The sequence below is a fragment of the Hibiscus syriacus genome, unplaced genomic scaffold (assembly GCF_006381635.1).
Source record: "Hibiscus syriacus cultivar Baekdansim isolate YM2019G1 unplaced genomic scaffold, ASM638163v2 tig00117056_pilon, whole genome shotgun sequence".
Taxonomy (NCBI): Eukaryota; Viridiplantae; Streptophyta; class Magnoliopsida; order Malvales; family Malvaceae; genus Hibiscus; species Hibiscus syriacus.
The window spans coordinates 520,960-543,353 of record NW_024063539.1 but is presented as its reverse complement, the minus strand read 5'-3'; the positions used below and the strand labels follow the sequence as shown (position 1 = coordinate 543,353).

At 33.6% G+C, this 22,394-nt stretch overlaps 2 protein-coding genes, 1 long non-coding RNA gene and 1 pseudogene across 6 annotated transcripts; 1 reads left to right on the top strand and 3 right to left on the bottom strand.

Annotated features, from left to right (window-relative positions):
* The first annotated feature begins 1,625 nt into the window (after positions 1-1,625).
* LOC120197787 (U-box domain-containing protein 6-like) lies at positions 1,626-6,313 on the top strand. 4 transcript variants are annotated; one of them, XM_039199188.1, is made up of 6 exons: positions 1,626-1,775; positions 2,769-2,844; positions 3,157-3,342; positions 3,514-3,621; positions 3,983-5,160; positions 5,407-6,313. In XM_039199188.1, exons 2-6 carry the CDS (start codon positions 2,794-2,796, stop codon positions 6,200-6,202), a joined length of 2,319 nt encoding a protein of 772 aa, XP_039055119.1. In that variant the 5' UTR covers positions 1,626-1,775; positions 2,769-2,793; the 3' UTR covers positions 6,203-6,313. The 4 variants fall into 4 exon arrangements, with proteins under 4 accessions (XP_039055119.1, XP_039055117.1, XP_039055118.1 ...); XM_039199186.1 differs by having other exon boundaries at positions 1,626-1,778; positions 2,729-2,844; XM_039199187.1 differs by having other exon boundaries at positions 1,626-1,781; positions 2,767-2,844.
* Positions 2,056-22,067, bottom strand: LOC120197790. Its single transcript, XR_005523305.1, has 3 exons — positions 22,057-22,067; positions 7,542-7,548; positions 2,056-2,197 (listed from the first exon to the last, which is right to left on the bottom strand). It is a non-coding gene; the product is annotated as an uncharacterized LOC120197790 (long non-coding RNA).
* Positions 11,655-18,177, bottom strand: LOC120197786 (annotated as a pseudogene).
* LOC120197789 lies at positions 19,224-21,174 on the bottom strand. Its single transcript, XM_039199189.1, has 2 exons — positions 20,539-21,174; positions 19,224-19,522 (listed from the first exon to the last, which is right to left on the bottom strand). The coding sequence occupies exons 1-2, from the start codon at positions 20,854-20,856 to the stop codon at positions 19,493-19,495; spliced, it is 348 nt and encodes a 115-aa protein (XP_039055120.1). The 5' UTR covers positions 20,857-21,174; the 3' UTR covers positions 19,224-19,492.
* Positions 22,068-22,394: the final 327 nt, after the last annotated feature.

Genomic DNA, 22,394 nt, shown 5'->3' with positions numbered 1-22,394 from the left:
TGATGTGATTTTTTTTTATAAAAGAATCCAAACCATTGATGTTATTTTTAATAAAGTTATTTATATTTTGTTCCAAAAGTGATAAATTAGCGATAAATAACTTTTGATAATCAAGGTACATTAGTGTTTGGTTTGTGTTGTTTGGGAGATAATTAAGGACAATTGAGTCATTTGATAGCATTTCAGGCTAATCCCACAAATGAAGAGGTCGGCAATTGTCGGCCGGCAAATCAGGGGGACATAGTCAAAGAAATTCAAACCACAATTATTTAAATATTCAAGATTAGGGTAAACTATATGTTTAACACTCCAACTATCACTTTTATTCCATTTTAGTCATTCAACTATTTTTTGTTTCAAAAGCATATTTAACATTATATTTTGATTTCATTTAGTCACCCACCGTTAAAAAATTAAAGATGATGCTAATGTGTCACCATAAAGTAATGTCCCGAAATCATTGATTTTTTTTATAAAAAATATCATGCCAATATTTATGTTATTTTTTAAACGATGGGCGAATAAAATAAAATCAAAATGTTACGTTAGGTATGATTTTTAAAAAATAATAGTTAAGTGACAAAAAAGTTAATTAAAGTACTAAACATATAATTTACCCTAAATATTAATACAAATTTCAGGTTAAAAATTAAGATAATCGATAAACTATTTAAATATTAATTTTCAACATTAATTAGTGGTTATAGACACCCAGTAACTAAACCATGGATAAATTAGAGTCCATAATTTGAGATTCATGGGGATTTGGATTTCCTCAAGAAAATTTTGAGAATTCTTAGAATTTGGTCATAATTTAATAATTTAATTTTGGAATTTGATTCCAAATTATAAAATCTTTGAAAACAGGGTACATCTACCATGGAATTTAAAAAATAATAATTTGACCTTCAAATTCTACTAAAAAAAATTAAATTAGCACGTCTATCATGTTATCGGTCACCGTAGATCATCATGTAACCATTATAGATCGTTGCATCAATATCGTAATGGTCAACAACGAAAATCATTAATCAATGAGTTATATTATTTTTTTTAAGTTTTAGGACCAAATTAAATACAAAAAATTTCAAGAACTATATTGTTTTTTTTAAAAAAATTGAAGACCTCTTATATCATTAAGCCATAAAATAACTATTAAAAGTAGTTAATATACAACAACAACAACAAAACCCAATTCCCATATGTATGGGATAAGGGGGAGGTAGGATAGTAGACTGTCCCCAATGCCAGGTTGAGAATAACTTCCGTGATAGACCTCCGGCAGTCAAAAGTAGTTAATATACAAATACCAAATTAATGAATTTATATTTTCCTGTAAATTTATCTATTTGGTACTCTATTTATTTTCATGCTTTTTATCACTCAACTTTGATAAAATCAAACTTAAACGCAGTAACACATATATACAAGAATAATTTGAGTGACCAAAAAAAATACAAAATTATATGAGATGTCAAACAAATAATTCACCCAAAAAATTTATCCCACTTTAAAGTAAACCGTTCTTTTTAAAACATTTCCAAATATTACTTTCAATAATAACCAAACAGTTAAATCTCTCTTTCCCTACAGCTACTACACGTCTCCCGTTACTCTCAGACAAATTCTCTACTTCGAACCACAAATCTTTGAATCCCCAAAGGCCCAAACCCTAATTCAACAATAAGATTGGATCTTCAGAAACCTAATTCCCTGCTTGGATCTTAATTCCCTCCTAAAACAATTTTTTATATGAAGCCTCCTTGGCTATCTCCTTTCCCCCCCGGTATGTTATATATATATTTTAAAATCTGTAACCCGGCTTAGATTCGATCCCATTTGATTTTTACTTTAGGAAAATAGGAAGCATTTCTTTTGTTTTTGGTTTCCGTAGCTCCTTGTTTTGTGCGTTATATGTTTCTCCGTTGGACGAGTTTCATTATAGATTTTGTTTAGTCTTTTACTTGTTGCTATGTTTTTGGAATATCTACTAAAGCTGATGGTGATTCTCGTTTCTTGTCACGGTTAATGATTTCCGGGGTTTCAGGCCATTTTTCAAAGATTCTTTTGATTTAACTTTTTCGTTAAATCCGTTAAGAATCTTGTATATTTCAGTTGTTTGATGAGATGTCTAAATCAGATTGTTTATATATTTCTCAATACCAATCATAAGTTTTAGTTTTGTGCTGGAGAAATTCTTTTTTCGTAGCTCTATCTTCCAGTATTGATGAAATGTCTGAATCAAAATCATAAGTTTTTTTTCTCGATATCACAATGATGTCATGAAGAATGCTCATACTGCCTAGTGTACTTATATACCGATTTCTTTTCAATATTGTCCATTTGACCTTTTATTTTTTAGGAAATGTTTCAAAAGTATGAATATTTCTAAATAATACTTCTATTGTATATATACAAAAAAACAGTTGAACTGAGACTAAGAAGGCATTTGCTTTGCCAAGGTGCATCTTTTTAAGGAAAATTGAAATACATAAGCTTTATTACATTGCAATTGAAACAAATAGGGCTTGAGAAATTTTTATTCATGTTCATGATGCATGGTTGGTCGTGAACATTTGTGTCAATGAGGATAAAAATGAATTTTTCAGATTTTTATGTTAGTTAAAGGAATAGAGTTTAAAGTTATGCATGCAATTTCAACTTTCTGTTTGTTGTATTTTTAAATAGATTTTAATGGTTAGTTTGTAACCATCTGACTATGTTATATTTTTTCCTGCATTTCAGTTGATATAGATTTGCATTTTAGTGGTTTTTTGCAGTGAATGCTAAATTATGGATATTTCTGAAGTTGAAGAGAACCTATTTGCAGTTAGTGATGCAAAGGTATGGAATTTGAAATCATTTGGATATGTTAAATTTGAAGTATTGGAACCACCATTTTATACATGTGCTGTTTCTTTAATTCAAGGGGCATGCCAATAATTACTTTTATACTTTGTAATTGCACTTTCTGCATTGATGGCATCATTCCATCTCCAAAGTTTCTTTTTAACTGTTTATTATCAAAGGCCTTTGTTTCTAGTGCTGCAGCAATGGTTGAAACATGTTGCATGTGTTGTTTTAGGACAAAGAAGACAAAACGTTTTTAATGTTCATCATTTTCTTACTTCTATTCTTGACTTTTCCCTTATGCAGTTGCATGGAGATATGTATAAGACACTTTCTGCAATTTATTGCAAAGTTTCATTAATATTTTCTTCCTTAGAATCAGCAAGGCCAAGGAGCAAATCTGGCATTCAGGCTTTATGCTCATTGCATATGGTTCTAGAGAAGGCCAAAAATGTTCTTCAGCACTGCTCTACATGTAGTAAACTTTACTTGGTAAGAGTTTGTTTTCTGGGCACACAAACAGGATATATGCATGCATAATTGTATCGGTACACGTGTGTATTCTTAGTATGATGGTTATTAATTTTTAATTGTTTTCCACAATGTTTCCTTTCTCTCTTATAGAGTGTTTTCTAATTGTATTCCCCCCCCCCACTCATGTAGGCTATTACTGGAGATTCTGTTCTTTCAAAGTTCGAGAAGGCAAAATATGCTTTTATTGATAGTCTTAGGCGCGTAGAAGATATAATTCCACAGTCTATTGGATGTCAGGTAATGCTCCCCCCTCCCCCTAACAAAACAAACCCACCTACTGTCTGAAATTGCAAAGATTATTTATTTCTTTTTGGTATTTAAGTGATACTGGTCTCTTTTTGGCAAGCAGTTTCAACAAGGCTGTGCTGCTGCTGCTGTTTTATTTATCCACTTTATCTCTGTGCTTTTTTTATAATTCCTAATTCTTGTTGAGATTAAGAAAATTATTGTAGTTTTTTTTTTAAGGAAACATGCCTAGACATGGTTGTATTGGATTTACCTGCAGCATGATCATTTCATGTGAGATTCTCTAGTAGCTGTTGCTTTAGACTGTATACTCACAATATTTCTGAATTCCGATTACTTGATTGAACTTCAGGTTTCAGAGATTGTGAGTGAACTTGAGGGGACTGTTTTCTCACTTGATCCATCTGAGAAGCAAATTGGTGATGATATCATTGAATTACTTCAGCATGGGAGAAAATTTGATGACTGTAACAATAACAATGAGCTCAAGTCTTTTCACCAGGCTGTTACGAGACTTGGTATTACTTCTTCAAGAGCAGCCCTAACTGAAAGAAGGGCTCTCAAGAAGGTTATAGAAAGAGCTCGTGCTGAGGAAGACAAGAGGAAGGAATCTATTGTGGCTTATCTTTTACATCTCATGAAGAAATACTCCAAGTTATTTCGAAGTGAGGTTTCAGATGATAATGATTTGCAGGGTTCAACACCTTGTTCCCCCACTGTTCAGGGTTATCTTGAGGGTGGAGGGGCTGGTGGTAATGGCCTGGCATTTGAGCGGCAGCTATCTAAGCTCAGTTCTTTTAATTTCAAGCGAAATATTAGATCTGGTCATATGCCCCTTCCCCCTGAAGAATTACGATGTCCAATATCATTGCAGCTTATGCACGATCCAGTCATAATTGCTTCTGGACAAACATATGAAAGAATCTGCATCGAGAAATGGTTTAGTGATGGACATGACACCTGCCCAAAGACTCAACAGGAGATTCCGCATCTCTTTTTGACTCCTAATTACAGTGTTAAGGGTCTCGTTGCAAGTTGGTGTGAACAGAATGGAGTTCCTATTCCCAATGGTCCCCCTGAATCTCTTGATTTTAACTACTGGAGACTTGCCTTGTCCGAGTCTGAGACTACAAGTTCAAGATCAAAGGATAGTGCCGGTTCATGCAACTTAAAGGGGGATAAGGCGGTTCCTTTAGAGGAGAGTGTCACTGTTGAGAAAGCGGCAGGAAATGAAGCGGAAAATGGATATTCATGCCCACAAGAGCAAGTTTCGGAGCGTAATGTGCTAGAAAGTTATCAGGATTTCCTATCTATCCTGAATGAAGAAGAGAACTTGCAGAAAAGGTGCAAAGTCGTGGAACAAATAAGGCTTTTGCTGAAGGATGATGATGAGTTTAGGATCTTTATGGGGGCTAATGGCTTTGTTGAGGGATTATTGCGATTTCTAAGTTCAGCTGTGCATGAAGGGAATACAATGGCTCAGGAAATTGGTGCAATGGCTCTCTTTAACCTTGCTGTCAACAATGACAGGTTTGTTACTCACTTTTAATGCCTTTGTTTAGTTAAATGCAGACAACGATAGTTGCGAGCAACTGCTGCTGCTCTTTGATTCATTAACGGATACACCAAATGCATCAAAGTAATAGTAGGGGAAAGATCATTTTCATGTCTTTCATTCATAATACTGTATTCCTCGTGTTTGATTGTCATTATATATGTCCTGATTAAGGTGAATCTTATAGTTTTATTTCTCCATTTTATCAATAATAAAATCAGGAACAAGGGATTGATGTTAGCATCCGGAGTAATTCAATTGCTGGAGAATATGGTTTCCAACTCCGATGCACATGAATCAGCAGCTGCCCTCTATCTTAATCTCTCTTGCCTCGAACAAGCCAAATCTATCATAGGCTCAAGTACGGCTGTACCATTCTTAGTTCGGTTACTTGGTGGTGAAACTGATCCAAAATGCAAGCTAGATGCCCTTCACACTCTTTATAACCTCTCTACTGTGCCGTCCAACATTCCAAGCCTTCTTTTTGCTGGCATAATCAATGGCCTCCAGTCGCTTGTGGTCTCGGGTAACCATACTTGGATAGAGAAATCCATTGCAGTTTTGATAAACATAGCTTCGAGTCCAACAGGAAAAGATGAGATGGTATCGGCCTTTGGTCTCATAAGTGGTCTGGCATCAGTCCTTGATGCTGGGGAATCGATTGAGCAAGAGCAAGCTGTTTCATGCCTTCTGCTTCTTTGTACTGGACATGAGAAATGCAGTCAAATGGTCCTACAAGAAGGTGTGATACCTGCACTGGTGTTGATTTCAGTAAATGGGACAACAAGAGGGAGGGAGAAGGCACAAAAGCTTCTGGTGCTCTTCCGAGAACAACGGCAACGAGATCAACTGCCAGTTGAGAAATACAAGCCAGTTGAAAGCAGTGAAGATCCGATGCCTGCTCCAGCCTCATCTATAGAAATGAAGCCATTCCGTAAATCGGCATCGAGAAGGAAAATAGGGAAAGCCTTTAGCTTTCTAAAGAAGAGCAAGAGCTACACGGTTTGTCAGTGCTGAAAAGAGTGGCAAAAGATAGCCTAATGTAAATTTGACTCAGTTGTATCTTCTTTTTCTTTGGTTATCATATAGAGAAGCAGAAAATGTACAGACCTTTTGTTTATTACGTCACTGTCACTTGAGTGATAATCAAATACAAATACATATATTTATGAGAAAAAAATCCAGATATCACATTATCATGTTACTGTGAATGAAAATCGAATGCAACAATGATTTGAGTTTGGTAATGAGCATCGGCTTTGGTTATTGTAATTTTATATATGAAAAAAGTTTTAAATCACCAATTCTACATTATATGCATATCGTTTGGTTTTGATAATTATGCAAACTTTAATTAGAGGTAAACACTGCAAGTAAGGGAAAAAAGTTTAATCAGAGTTAACACTGTTTATCATCATCCACTTGGTTGATTACAAACACTCAAATTATCAAAATCCGGTAATCCGCAATAACATCACGAAAGCGATTCGATCGAGTTTCAGCGCTACATTGAACTCTTAGAGCTTTTGAAGTGAAGATCCGCAATAACTTCACTTGACTAACAACACCTAGAGCCTTTGAAGTGCAAAGCATAAAGTAGAATCGGCACGGAACGACCAGAGCCGAACAACGGTTGTATCCTTCAGTCCATTGTTCTTCACGATAGAATTCCAAGCTGTTTTAATCACATACATTGGACTCTTGCCCATCATCCACTTTCTAAAGTTGACTTCAGTTTTCACCATTGATGGTTCCAGTAGGAGAGCTGTAATGGTGTTATTCTTCCCCTCCAAATGTTGGGCCTCCGACTCCGTGAGAAAGACATGAGATTGGACTTGTGAGAAGGGGATGGAAAGTCGACTGGCTTGGGGATTTACGTCCGAGAAAAACAGTTTCTTTTCGATCACGAAAACCAAATTTCCTCCACCCATTTCCTCAACGCGTTGCATGAAGCTCTGGGGCAACAATGGGGGAGAACAAGGAGGGACCAATACCGTGGCTCTTCTCTTCTTCCGGCCATGTTCTTCTCTGCTTCGTCTTGGTCTTTCCCGTTTCTTCCCCATGGATTCTCCTGCATTGTCAATGGGGGACCTTTTCTTTGCAGCTTTCTCTTGGTCCACCTCCACAGCCTTGAGCAAATAATCAAAACCAGTCCATTGGGGATCAACTTTTGTGTTCTTGAAATCATCCGAACACAGAAAATCCATATTTTCCTCAGGAAATCTATACTCTTTAACTGAAGAAAACCAGAGAGAGATTGATTGTAATTAAAAAGAAGAGTTCTTTGGCCGAAGATCAAGTTTTTTGGCGGTGTAGTGTTGTTTGAGGGCGTGGGAAATATATAGGTTTACTGAACTTCTTGTCTTGCAAGTAAAGTCCAAATATCTCTGAAAGAGAGAGAGAGAGATTTGGTCATTAAGACATTAACAACGGTAACTAAAGCTTAAGGCTATGTTTGGGGTTCAGAATGTTAAAGAAGGGGATACGTATTTTCTTGATAATTAAAAAGAAAGGGTTTATATATTAAACCGAGTTTCTTGAAAGCAAGATGAAGCAGGAGGGTTCTTTGGCTGTCGAAACACAATTTGGTATAACGTTATATTTTGGTAATGATTGATCTAATAATCGCAATACTCCGTATCTACTAGCTGTAAGATTCCTTTAAATCTCCCAAAAGAAAATTAGGTTTTTAACTTCATCTTTCAAACCCTTCTCTCTCCAAATTAGTTTCATATTTTTTGGAATCCCAACTCTACCATAGTTCTTTTTTTGTTGAATACTTGAGAGGATTAAGAATGTTACGTTAAATACAGATATATATATATATATATATATATATATATAGTAATTTTGTGTTCAATTTTTTATATACAAAACACACATTTCCATGTCTTCATCATATTTCGGAGCTTCCTTTGTTGTATGATTGGTGGAGTTAGTGAAAGACACCATTTATGAATTGCATGTTTGCTTCAAAGACTCATTTGCACTTCTGTTTTGGTTCCAATGAAAGAAAAAAAAAATTGCATTGATATGTAAAGGTTAATTATAATCAAAGAAGGTTGGTTAGCTTGGAACACAAGCTTTTAAGCTAAAGATTGACTGAAGATTAGGGTGAATATATCCTGGCTACATCATCATCTCTCTCCAAATTTTTCTTCCATAAATTTATTCTTATGTTTTATTTTGGTCGTTGATCTGTATTTTTTTTAATAAAAAAATATTTAATGTTATATTTTATTTTTGTTTCAATCACCTACCATTAGGTTTGATCGATGACTAAATAAAGATGTGAGTATGTGACATAATATGATAATAGTTTTAGTCATTATTTTTTTTACCGACGAGTTAATAAAAATAGAGATATGACATATTATAATAGTAGTTTTAGTCATTAAATTTATATATTTTATTAAATATAAACTATTCCAGACGCTCAATTGAATTTCTAATTAAATACAAGATTTGGTTGGAACAAATAAGAATTTACCACGTGAACCTTTAATGTTTTAAACGGACATTCATCGCTTCATTAATGAGAAAGTAGCTTCTCAAATTGTAGCCAAATGTTGAACGTGCATATTCGAATGATTGAACTGCTCAAACATATTTATAAGGATCAAAAACACATAAAAGAAGTAATTAATAATCTCTGTTTATGATCAACACCCTGGTTGATTACAGAAACTAAAAATATCAAAATCCGGCAATCCGCAATAGCATCACAGAAACGAGATTCAATACTAGAAATCTTCTTGACGACTTCATTTGACAAAACAAAACTCAGAGCTTTTGAAGTGCGAATCATAAAGTAGAGTTGGCACGGAACGACCAGAGCCGAACAACAGTTGTATCCTTCAGTCCATTGTTCTTCACGACAGAATTCCAAGCTGTTTTAATCACATACATTGAACTCTTTCCCATAACCCACTTGTTGAGGTTGACCTCAGTTTTCACCATTGATGGTTCCAGTAGGAGAGCTGTAATGGTGTTGTTCTTCCCCTCCAAATGTTGGGCCTCTGACTCTGTGAGGAAGGCATGAGATTGGACTTGTGAGAATGGGATGGAAAGTCGGCTGGCTTGGCGGTTAACGTCCGAGTAAAACAGTTTTTTTTCGATCACGAAAACCAAATTTCCTCCACCCATTTCCTCAATGAGTTGGCTGAAGCTCTGGGGCAACAATGGGGGAGCACAGGGAGGGACCAATACCATGGCTCTGGCTCTTCTCTTCTGCCGGCCATGTTCTTCTCTTCTTTGTCTCGGTCTTTCCCTTTTCTTCCCCATGGATTCTCCTGCATTGCCAAGGGGGGACCGTTTCTTTGCAGCTTTCTCTTGGTCCACCTCCACAGTCTTGAGTAAATAATCAAAAGCAGTCCATTGGGGATCAACTTCTATGTTCTTGAAATCATCCAAACTCAGAAAATCCATATTTTCCTCGGGAAATCTGTACTCTTTTGGCTAAAGAAAACCAGATGGAGGTTGATTGTAATTAAAAAGAAGAGTTCTTTGGGTAAAGATCAAATTCTTCGCGGGGTAGAGTCGTTTGGGGGTGTGGGAAATATATAGGTCAATTAAACTTCTTGAATTGCAAGTAAAGTCCAAATATCTCTGAGAGAAAGAAAGATTTGGTCATTAAAACATTAACGGTAACATTAAAGAAAGGAAAAGTAAATGATTACATATTTTCTTGAGAATTATAAAGGTAGGGTTTACATATTAAACTGGTTTTCTTGAAAGTAAAGTTGAAATATAACGCTACAATTTGTATTTATTGATCTAATCATTGTAATAGCCCGCGTACTTGGTAGTTGTAAGATTCATTTGAATCTCTTGAAAGAAAAGTAGGTTTTAAACTTATAATGGTCTTCCAAACCCTACTTTTGTCCAAATTAATTTCATATTTTGTGAAATCCTAATTCTATCATAGCTCTCCTTTTTTTTCAATTGAATACTCAGAGAGCCAAAAATATTGGGTTAAGTATAGATATGCCATAATTTGATGTTCTGTTTTTTTATATACAAAAGATATGTTCTCCCATTAGTGTCTAAATATGCATATTAGTGACGGATCTAAGAATTAAAAATATGAGTCCAAATTTTCATATTTTTTTAATAAAATGAGTATGCATTTCTTTTGTTTAACCCATTGAACTAAATTTAATAATTTATCCAAAATAATGGGGATGCACTTGACATTCTAGAGAGCATAGTGCATCGTTCATGATGCATACTATTATATACTTTAATATTTTTTTAAGTACATATCATTTTAACTAATCAAATTTATCCAAATTACGACAAAATTGGACTCGTACTTGAGCACATTCTAATGAGAAACTGATATGTGCATATCAAAACGAATCTAAATATGATGATGCATGATATTATGTACATACCAATTTCTTAAGGACACATTCTCCTATTAATGTATCCTTTTTTAAGTTTAAATATTTATTAGATTTGTTTTGAACAAATTTCCATATTTTGTTTTTTAAATTAGTTACTTATAAAACTAAAATTTTGGTCTCTATTCTATACTTTATGTTAAACTCTGTAGGTTTATTATTTATCGCGACTCTCTATTTTTATTTTATGTTTATATTAAATCAATGAACCGCGATTTTTTATTTTTAACATATACCTATAATTATTTGATCGCATAATCTTAACTCATTGTATGTGTGTCACGTGTAAAAACATTATTGATTTTTTAAAATATCATAGCATTTAATATTAATATTAATACAAAAGAAATATTAAAAAGCGTAAACAAGTTAAATTTAGACCAACAATTAAATGGTCTAACGGAACGGAATAAAACAATATAAATTATATGAAATTAAGATGAAGGAAAGACGATTTATATGACAAAAAAAATTGGTACAATACATGTACTAAAGAGATAATTAATCTTTTGGAAGAAAAAAAAAGTCATTTACCGAAAATGAACTTAGCAAATATCACATATAAGGTACTTAATGATTTGTGTATAAATCTATTAATCACACATGTCGATCTCAAAATATTTAATTTTTATTATTTTATTCAAAGGTTGTATAAAAATATAAAAAATGTAAAAACCTCTTAAAATAATATTAATTAACCACTTTAAAAAAATATTTTCAATCGTGTTTTAATTAAATTGATTCCCAATTAACTTATAACACTAACTTAATCAAGATTTAACTTTTTAAGTAGTGGAACATATAAGAAAACATTGACACCCTATATTAATAGTATTTGTGTTGGGATTTTATAGCAAATTTGAATTCTGATTTTACAAATATATATATATATATATATATATATATATATATATATATATATATATATATATATATATATATATATATATATATTCCTAGCCCGACCCCTTAGCTAAATTGAACAGGAGGAAAATTAAGGTGAAAAAAGATGAATCAACCTCATAAGAAATCAGATTACAGTAAATTACTAATTACAGGGAGCATATACAACACAAGTGCTCAGGGTAAATGAGCAAATCACTGTATACTTACAAGTTACAACTATGTCAAACTGCAGGCTATTTCCTTGCAATATTATACAGCAAATCCAACAAACTATGATATTAGGTTCAATGAGGAAGAAGGGTGAGTTAGGGGTTACCTATTGGAAATGCAAAACATTGTCACTTTCCATGTCGTAAACATCAGTTACACAAGTTGATGCTGTTGCTTCATTTGTATTAACAAGCTCAGCCTGCAAACAATAATTGAAAATATTGATCTTCCAAGTACCAAAAATATTATTTAAATGAACCCAGTCCTAAATTACAGGTATCACAAATTATGCAATTAACAGATGGATCAGTGATGAGTTGGGTCAAGCTTACCTTAGCTTGGTGATACCTTTCAAGCATCCGACGATATTGTTGACGGGCATCCGGAGAATCAACCATGGATAACACGCGTGAGACAGCCTCATCGATTGTTGCATCCACTTTCTGTTTGCGGTACACTTTCAGAATGTCCTCTTCATCTTCGTTTTCGTCGTCAATGGAATCTGACTCGCTGCGAAACCCTCGCAAGCCAACACTTTTCCGGCGCCATCGAAGTACAACCTTATCTAGAACGCCAACAGCCCAACAGATTACCTTGTAGTTCTTCCTCACCTGGTAACCTCTTACATGGGCCTGATACAAAAATGGCACAGAAACAATTTTGAAATATTCCACATCCCATCTCACTTCTTCTTTTTATATACCCCTTAATTTTTTTATACATATCCTTTTATGTTATATACAAACACACATGATAGATATATATACTTAAAGCATATACAGATACAACATATATAATCTATATCATAAATAATACAAAAGAGTTATATATATATTGAAATATGTTCATGGATAAATTATAATATACTTTTTGTAATATGAAATTAAAACTTATTAATAAAAAAGTGGGCAGAGACACAAGGAGAGCAGTTATGTATTTATTGTAACCAATATCAATGGAAGTGGATGCTTTCAACTTCCATGCAAGAGTGAGTCGGAGATAGATAAAGCTAGGGGTGAGCAAAACTCGACTCGAAAAATCGATTTTTTCGACTCGACTTGAAAAAACTCGACTCAAATTGACTTCGAATTGTAATTTCATAAACTCAACTCGACTTGAAAAAATTTCAAGTTCAAATCGAGTTGTAAAATACAACTCGAATAACTCAAAATTTTTAGTAATTAGTAGATTGATTTTCAAGTTTGAGTTGAAGTTTGTATCAAGTCTCTCGACTTTGTATGGTATATGTAAATCACATATGAAAAAAATACAAAAAAATATATATGTATTGTATATGATTATAAAATATCATTTAAATTGGAATCAAATGATGTCATAATATTGTAAATATTTACAATTAAATTTAAATAGAAACTCGAAAATTTGACTCGGCTCAAAAAAATTTCAAGTCAACTCCGAGTTATAAAATAGAACTCATCAACTCAAAAACTCTAAATTTTTTTACTCGACTTGATCGAATGCTCACCCTAGATAAAGCAATCCCTGCCTCTGCCCTACTTCATTACCATCCCTTATTTACATCTCACAGCTCTTAGCTGAAGTGACACTGCCAGAAAGTTCCTAACAGTGAGCAGCAGTTATCGATACAACTGACATCCGTAGAGGAGGATGTTTCTGACATCCATACAGGGATAAAGCAATCCCCGTTCTAACCCCACTTCATGACCATCCCTATTTACAACTCTCAGGTCAAGTGACATTGCCAGAAAGTTCCATGCATCTATACAACCTAGCAAATCCAGATAAATAGTAAAGATACCTGTATCTTCACAACTTTCTGACGAAGTGAGAGAAAGTCTTTCCGACCTTTCCAGCCTCGAAATTTCTTCTGAATAGATAATGCCGCTGAATTGTGATCACGGGCATTCCCAAAAGCTAGCTTTGACATGGTAGAAAGATTTTGGATTTCATCCAAACTGATACCATACTCATCAACACTATCTGCAGTAGCAGCATCTTCTTCCTGTTGCCGTTTCCTGAAAGAATGTGCACGTAAAGCATTTTGTATACGTGCAGCAAACTGAGCTGCATTTCGGACAGCGGCCAATGTATCTTTAAGTGAAAGGTGATCCTCACCGGTGGCAAGGCTCCCATTTGAGACACTATTCACAGCCATTTCGGCCTGAACTGCAGCTGAGCCTTTTGAAAGCTCACTTTCTTCCATTGTAAGGGATGAAAGGTGGCTCGTAAGAGCTACCTCAGAAAGATAACCAGCAAGTCCCTTATGACCACTTGAGGCAGCAATAGTTGATGCCGTTTTTCCACTAGGATCTTGAGAGGTGGGATCAGTCACTGCTCCAGCTGAAGCAACTGAAGCTATAAGTGCAGCAACCATGGTTTCTCTGTTAAGAAGAGAAAAACGATCCTCTTGATTAGTTGGATGCATTGTAAAAGCAGTCATTATGTTAATATTCTGAAGCGCATTTTCTAAACTAGGGAGTGCGGATATATCATTATGCTTTATGAAAGTAATAATTCTTAATGGTTTTCGTTAAAGATTAATTGTGAAAGAGAAAGAGAGAATGAAAGTTAAAGAAAGTAGATTTGATTCTGGTTTACCTTCCAAATCTTGCAGCCCAGTGAAGCGCAGTCCACCCATTTATGTCCCGGAAATTTACACTGACTCCATGGCTCAGAATTGGATTTAGCGCCCACTCGAACCCCAATCCAGCAGCCATGTGTATTATTCCTTGCTCTTTCTTGGACACGGTGATGCCTGACTTGTCTCCTAATTCCTTGGATCTAGAATATAACCATTGTTGCAATTTGTCCTTTAAATGCACTTGCACAAGCCAATCAACAGTACCGGAGGCAGTCCCACTGCCAATTAAAAGAGACTCTATGATATGACTCCATGATTCATCGTTAGCTTTAAGCTTTTCCGGAAAATGTTTTCCAGAATCTATGTTGTGCAATGATGAATCAGACAGAAGCATCTCAACAAATCTGACAACAACAGCTCTTCAACACTTTTAGCAGCTTCTGTGTGGGATAAATTACACCGAGTGCAACTACTAGTACCATCTTTATACTCAAACTCTCTGATTTCACTGCAGGGCTCACGGTTAGCAGTAGTGATGCAGAGCGTGACCTTCCCAGGAAGGTGAGGAGGAGCTTTACAACAAATAACACCTTCATGAATGGTCTCAATAGGAACTTCAGTCTTCCCAAACATACATGCCCAGGAAGATTCTGCTGGATCGCAGAGAAATGATCCAACAATGATGACCTGCATCATGTTCATTATTATGCTTTAAAATTTTAAGCTTAAACTGCAGCAGTTAAGACAAAGAACTTCATGAATTAGTGGCAGAAAACAGAATAAATAGAATCCCTTGATGCACACCTTTGTAGGCTCACTGGAGTAACCCCAATCTGGAGAAATTTCCCGAATTGTGAATTTCTGCTTCTGTGCAATAGTCAATCTTGAATCTGATGCAATAGGAAAACCTATTTCTTCTTGGTTGAACAACATAGTATAATAGACGGACTTGGTGTCGATAGCTTCTATTGCTGAAGAATATGAAGGAATTTCAACATTTCCAACTTCCGGATGCTGCATTACAGAGGCTGGCAGAGAAAGGGATAGAATGAAATAAAGTTAAACTAGATACTAATATTTCTAGAGTCAAATACTTATCAAGATAGAAGATCATACAGTTTTCAACGTTAGATCCATTAAAATTCAGCAAACCACATTGTTCCTGCTACTCAGTTGGTCTCATCCTTGAAGAAGATAATGGCTTTCCCTGTTTAAAAGACAAAAAAGCTCTCCATGTAACAAGAAGTGATAATACCAACAACAGCAACACATGTTTAGCCCAAAAATTAACCTAAAGGCTGAACTGTGATTAACGGAGCATAAAAGGTAAAAGAATGGGAGTTATCATAGGGTTCGGGTTCCAAATCCCAGATCCAACAATTGGGTGATTTTCTCCATAACCATAACCTCAAGCTAAAAGGTAGCCTACTATCAAATAATTAGAAAAGGAAATTTAACAATTTACTGTAGTGGTGTTGTAAATATATAGTACAGAATCACTAACATGTAGATACTAAAATAGTTTCCATGCTATAGACATTTCAGTTCAATGGGAAAATGTGTTTACCTTAGAGCCAACACCTGATGGAGTCTTGCACAAGTCAAATACATTTTTCCAATATTGAGATTCCTGGCTTCCATCTAAATTATCATTGCCATATACTTGACTATGTCCTCCATTCATACCTACAAAAGGTTAGTTATTCTTTTCAGCTTCCTTACCCATCAATCATATTCAAGAATTAACCAATAAATATAGAAACAGTAAAGAAAGAGAGGCTAGCCATTAAAATATACAGCAGTAGATCCGTCGGGTGTCCATGTTTGCCATAAACTTGAGAGCAAAAAAAAATGCAATTTCAAAAAGACAATGATTTCAAATTGTTGTTCTTATATATTTCTTATCTTTTCTTGCCTTTCATTACCCTTTTGCATTTCTGTTGGGAAGACTAGAGACTAGAGACTAGAGAGAGGGGATGTGGGAGCAAATTTGAAATTTATGCTTTTCTAGTGGATGTGGACGATAAAAAGAAACAAAACAGAAGTATATTTTGACAATTCTGAGCATCAAAGAAATGACAAACAAACAAACCTCCATCAGGAAGCAGCACAGAACTATACGAATAATTTTCCATTCTAGCAGATTGGGAATAAAGTTGATCTTGAAAGATATCACTGCTTGGCAATCTCCCTTCCGTATTCCAGAAATTCTGAATCATGTGTATCCTCATCCAAGCAGTACAATGGACCCATTTCTTTGATGCTGTCCTCATTCAAACTTAACTGCTCCTCAATCCGCTTTAAAGCATGAGCAACTTGAAAATCAGCAGGACTGGTATATTCTACTTTAGTATCTATTCCATTGTTCTTGGTGACTATATCAGAGCTAACTTCAGCAGACACTGGACTAGATAAGTTCTGGTATGGTTCATGTACATCATTAGTTAGAGAGTTTGCCCTGGGATGTTGAGAAGTATAAGACTGTGGACTTGGACTAAAAGAAGAAGAGGATAATGGCGATTACACAGTGGATGCAGAACTGGACTTAGCCTGTGTACAAATGCAAAGAGTGACATTAGTTTAACAGAGAAAGTAAAGTATGCCCATCTGTAATTGTGAACTATAAAAGTTATATTGGATACCAGCTATACAGAGAGGAAGACAATTACACCCAAATTGTTGGGAAACCATGTTCTAGGCAGAAAGAATAAAAAGATCACGAAGGAAAGATGTTAGAAATGACTAGTCTAGACATCAAAACTTACCTCGTTTATCTCTCTATAGTGAACAAGAACTATATGCTCGTATGCCTTGCAAAAGTAATAAACCATTAGCAAATATAGTTCCCCAAAGGTCAAAATGAATCACCAAAATATTTCATATTAGGATGTGAAATGCTATAAACAAATATGCTACCCAGTACACTTACGGGTCCAGCATCCAATAGCTACGTCTCTGAAAACTGGGGTTCTGTTCTCTGTGAGCATAGTAACAATTCAAAGCTTCAACATTACCAACCTGGCCATGCATGTAATAAATCACCTCTCAGATTGAAGATATCAATATAAAACTCAATTGACATCAGAAACAGTCAAATGCATTGAACATTTAATGCTAACAAGGACACAAACATCCTTCTTCCCTTCTTAGACAGCCAGACATTAATTTTCAAGTATGTTTCCCATGCACCAGGAGTTCACTTTAAACCAATCAGTTAACCAATCATTTTCTAAATAACAAAAGCACACACTTCACATAATATCCATCTAGTACAACAAAACTAAAATGCAAGCGGTGTTTGATAAAACCTTAAGCCTTTCGTGGGCTTCGCCGACAGTTCTTCCATCCTTCTTCTTACGCCAACTGTGACCATCTTTACGAAAGAACCGAAGGATCCTCCTATTGAAAAGAAACAAAGAGCCACCTATATACATATATATAATTCCGGTTAATAATACAGAAATCCAAATATGTAATAACAGCAAAAAACTAAACTTAGAATTCAAGTTAGAAGATTTACTGGTCGGCTTCTGAGGAGGCTGTTGCTCAAATTGATACTTTTCATGGTTTTGTAGTATAAACAGTACTTCAGCTGGCTTCAACCACCGAGATTGAGCTTCCCGAAACAGATTATCAATACCATACCCTTAGAAAGAAACAACTTCTATGTTCAAATGATTCCCAATTTAGTTAAAACCCTAAATCTAATATTCAGTCCAACTATAATTGTAAACAAAAAATAAAAGCAAAAAAAAAATCTAAGTTTCACCTGTTTGATCCATCTTCAATTTCAGTGAGAAATTCTAAGTAGAAGAGAATCAACGATCATTGTCATTTGAACCGAAGCGGATTACCGAAACAAGAAGGAAATTAAGCTTAGTTATTTATTTGTAACTAAAAATAAATAATAATCACTGGAACCACGAAGCTGCTGCTCGATGAATTATGAAACGTGGGGTTTGGGTACTTCATGACGTGGCAAACTTTAATTGGTTGATGTATTAAGTATTTTCTAATTTAATTCTGAATGTACTGGTCCCGGTCTCATATGCTGAAATCATACGAGGACAACGTATTTAATTCCCCCCCCCCCGAATTATAACAGGAAAACTGAATTAAAAATATTAAGAATATGTTCTACTTCTTGTATTCATAAATAAAAATTAAAGATAGAAGAATCGTATTGTTTGATTACTATTTTTACATAATTATAAATATTAATCTATCTATTTATTTAACATATTATATTTTATAAATCTATTCATATCACATATTAGATTTTATAAATCTATTCATATAAAATTTTATAGTCGCAACATACATAAATACCCTATAATTTAGTTATTACGAGATATTATTTAGATTTTTTCTTAATTTATCACTAAAATATACATATCTTATAGACACAGTTGCTCAAACTTAAATCTTCTAAGAAGAACAATATTTTATTTTATCATAGTCATTCAATGAATTTTTGTTACTTGATTGATTATCAAAATGAATCAAAATTTGGATACTTAAAACTTTAAACCATTCTAAAATTGATGTGATTACTTTGATTTCATTTTAATCGATTTAACTTTCGATTATTATTACCGAATCTTTTCATTCATATTTCTTTTCAAATTAAATGATAAAAAAACATTTGGTATTTATTTAACGTTGAATTTAATTTTAAATACAAAACCATATTTCATGCTAATGTTAAATCAGATACCTAAATTTAATCTTCAACTCGGTCTATTTACACCGATTAAAAATTTCAATTTAAGCAGATTAAACCGGAGATTTGATCCACATAAAAGAAAGAAAACCAAAGAGGACAATGGCACAGTCCCACGCACCGATCTCAACCGCTCCAAATCTCAGAATCAGTATAGACGTAAACCAATCCGATATCACACAAAATGAATATCTATATATATATATATAATTATCATTGTCGAATTATTAATTGGACGTGAAATTAGTTTGTCTATGTATTAATTGAATTATTAATCACAATTGACTTTGTCCCCATTACAAATAGATCAACATAAATATTGGAATAGGACAGTTTAAATATAAATAAAAAATCAATAATCCAATACATAATGATTTGTTTAATCGTTGTATAAGTCACTAATTCTAGTAAAATCAATAAGCAATATCCACACCTCCTGCTTTAATGCTCCAACAGGGAACCTTCCTTGCTCGCTTTCCCTTTTATGCAGCATTTTGAAATCACCTTTGCTCCTCACAAAAGCTTCCATTCTACAACGCCAAAATCATATCGAAACAATTTAATAGGTCATTCCAACTTTATTTTTAAATATAATTCATCAAGTGATTTTAATGATTAAATAGAGTATTATTCTTCACAAAAATATTAAGTCCGAACAATTACATCTAGATGGTATGTGCATTATCAATGATTAATTGATTAAGAGAGCTTATGAACCGATATTACGTTATAATCTCCTCAAATTATATTTAAAAGAAATACTTTTAAACATTCATATCAATATTTACATATAAAAATGTTAGAATATAACTTTTCAAATCGATTTCAAAAGTTTACCCGAATAACCAACTGAAAACATGAAAATATTATTAGAAGTGGAATCAAAAATATTTTTAAGGGTATTTATAATATATATATATATATATTAACAACATAAATTTTTATATATAAGTTTTTATATAAAATTGTACGCAAGTAAAGTCTTTAAAGTGAATATAATTAATAAAATAAAGAATTAACAGAAGAAAAACATAATCTCAAAAAACACACGTATTTATCTTAAACTACGTTTAATCCACTACATTTAATTTATGTATGTATGATCCGCCACTAAATATTATTTGTAATAGTAAAAATAATTTTATTATACAAATATTTTAATGATATAATTTAATCAATATCTTATTTATCATGTAAATCTAAAATATAATCTTTTTAATATATATTTAATTGATGAGGTAATATGTTTGACTACAGAAATAAACTCCACAATGTTGGACATTGATGTATATATGAAGGACACGTGCGAAACTTGGCGACCTAATGGATGAAGTTCAAGACACATAGTTTAGTTGTCAAATTCTTATGCAAAACGTAACTTCGATGTTTTTCGACACTTAAAAAAAACCCCGTGACTTTGTCCGATATCAAAGACATACGTCAAGAACACGAAAGCTCCAAATCATAAAGTAAAAAAGCGAAGCAACACATATACTCATATAGAGAGAGAGTATTTATTTATTTTAAAAAGATTTGAAGAAATTACCAGTAATATCTTTTCCGGGTGGAGGAAGGTGCCATGACGTAACAAAGAATCCGGCGACCGAACATCGAGATCGTTGAAACAATCCCGGCGATGTAAAAAACCATGAGTAAACCAACAACCCAAGGCATCAACATGAACCCTAAAAAGAAAGTGACTGATCCACAGAGCATTAAAGAAACCGATATCCCCATCATCAGCCAACCACATCCCACCGTCGTTATCTTCGTCCGCATCGGTGATTGGTCGGCCAAACTGCTCGTCGTCGGCGTCCATCGGAGGAGGTTCAGGACTAGCGCCGACAGCTCGTAAATAGCACATGACAGCTGATCCCGTTGCCGATGATTTTGCTGTTGACTTCGCATCATTTTTTTCTATGGAAAAATAAATAAAAATCGCTCGGGAAAGTTGGAAGATGGAAAATTGGAAGGATAATTAAAGGAAATTTGGGAGATCAGAAAGTAAAGTAGAGATGGTTTTGCTTATGATTTCCCATTTTTGTTTTGCTAAAAACAAGGCAAATGGATAAAGTTGGGACAATTAATAAAACCGCAGTTTTGATTGGAGAATTATTACACAACTGGAGATTACTGTAAGAGAAACCAATACTAAAATGAATGGGCAGCTTTCGGTTCCTATCTTATCGTTATAAACTTTGACTTTATATAGCAATTTTGAATTAAATATATATAAAAAGGAGTTTTAACAGTTTATTAATTATTAAATATGAGCTGATCAAGCATACTGATAGATTAGTTAAGCTGTTAATCTTTGTTCGCTTATATTTTCTTAAATTATGTACTTTAGATTTATAAGGAGTATTTTTTTTACTTTCTAAAAATTTTTACTTCTCTGTTCTAGATAATATTAAAATTAAATTTAAAATTTATCAAAAAATATATTAAAAATGAGTCGAACCAAATTGTATTCCCAAGGCATCTTCCACATCATTCAATGTATGTGTATGTGTTTTGCATACCAAATTGAGTATCATGGCCATTTATATCAAGATCCAATATTAATAATATAAATCATTTAATTTTAATTATGTAATGATATTAAGTTTATAGATCATATTACGAGTAGATTAAATTTGTTGCACGAAGTATAGGCCCAATCATAAGAGAATTAGACACAATTGACATTAAAAAAGAGATGTTTAATTGAACAATAAATGAAGAAGGGATATGTTATACCTCTTCCAAATCTTTTTTTTTCAAGTGATATATTTGTTGTCATTCATTCGTTTATCGAGCCTAGAGACATCTGAAAATCTATATTTCCATACTAGTTGAGACCCCTTGACATGACCATTAGCATGCAAACGTGATCGACTGACAACCATGTTTATTCACATTGCTAACGTACAAATAGTCACCATCATCATCGGCTTGACATCAACACTAAAGGTATGTATATAAACCATCATGAAAAAGCTAGAGAAGGGTCTCTCTCTCAATCTCTCTAGATCTTAAATCCATCTATTCTCTTTTTCACCAATCAATTTATGCAACTCTCCACCTAAATCAAAAGGAGTGAATCGTCAAAAACCACCACGACTCTATCTCTCCCGTCAATAAACTAAAAATATAATTACACCATTAAAAAATCATAAAATATATTTTATTGATTTTTCTCTTATCATACGTGGAATTAGGGAAAAGTTAAACATTATTCATCTACCTCTTTTTTTTTCATTCATCTTTCCTTATCACTTAACTCTTATTCTTCAAAGCCTTAAGAATCTATATAAGTCAAAAGAACAAACTTTTTGGTAATTGTGTATGATTCAATATCAAAGGAGATAAGCTTGTTGATCTATATCCCCTAAGCTCCAAGAAATACTCAACATCTTTTAT

What these genes read in the sequence shown, in the direction of transcription:
- LOC120197787 (XM_039199188.1), top strand. Translation starts at nt 2,794, where the DNA reads ATGGATATTTCTGAAGTTGAAGAGAACCTATTTGCAGTTAGTGATGCA. An exon ending in TTGCAGTTAGTGATGCAAAG is followed by an intron (nt 2,845 to 3,156) that starts GTATGGAATTTG and finishes TCCCTTATGCAG; the next exon opens with TTGCATGGAGATATGTATAA. An exon ending in CTTGCTGTCAACAATGACAG is followed by an intron (nt 5,161 to 5,406) that starts GTTTGTTACTCA and finishes TAATAAAATCAG; the next exon opens with GAACAAGGGATTGATGTTAG.
- LOC120197789 (XM_039199189.1), bottom strand. Translation starts at nt 20,856, where the DNA reads ATGTGCTATTTACGAGCTGTCGGCGCTAGTCCTGAACCTCCTCCGATG. An exon ending in ACCCGGAAAAGATATTACTG is followed by an intron (nt 19,523 to 20,538) that starts GTAATTTCTTCA and finishes TTGGCGTTGTAG; the next exon opens with AATGGAAGCTTTTGTGAGGA.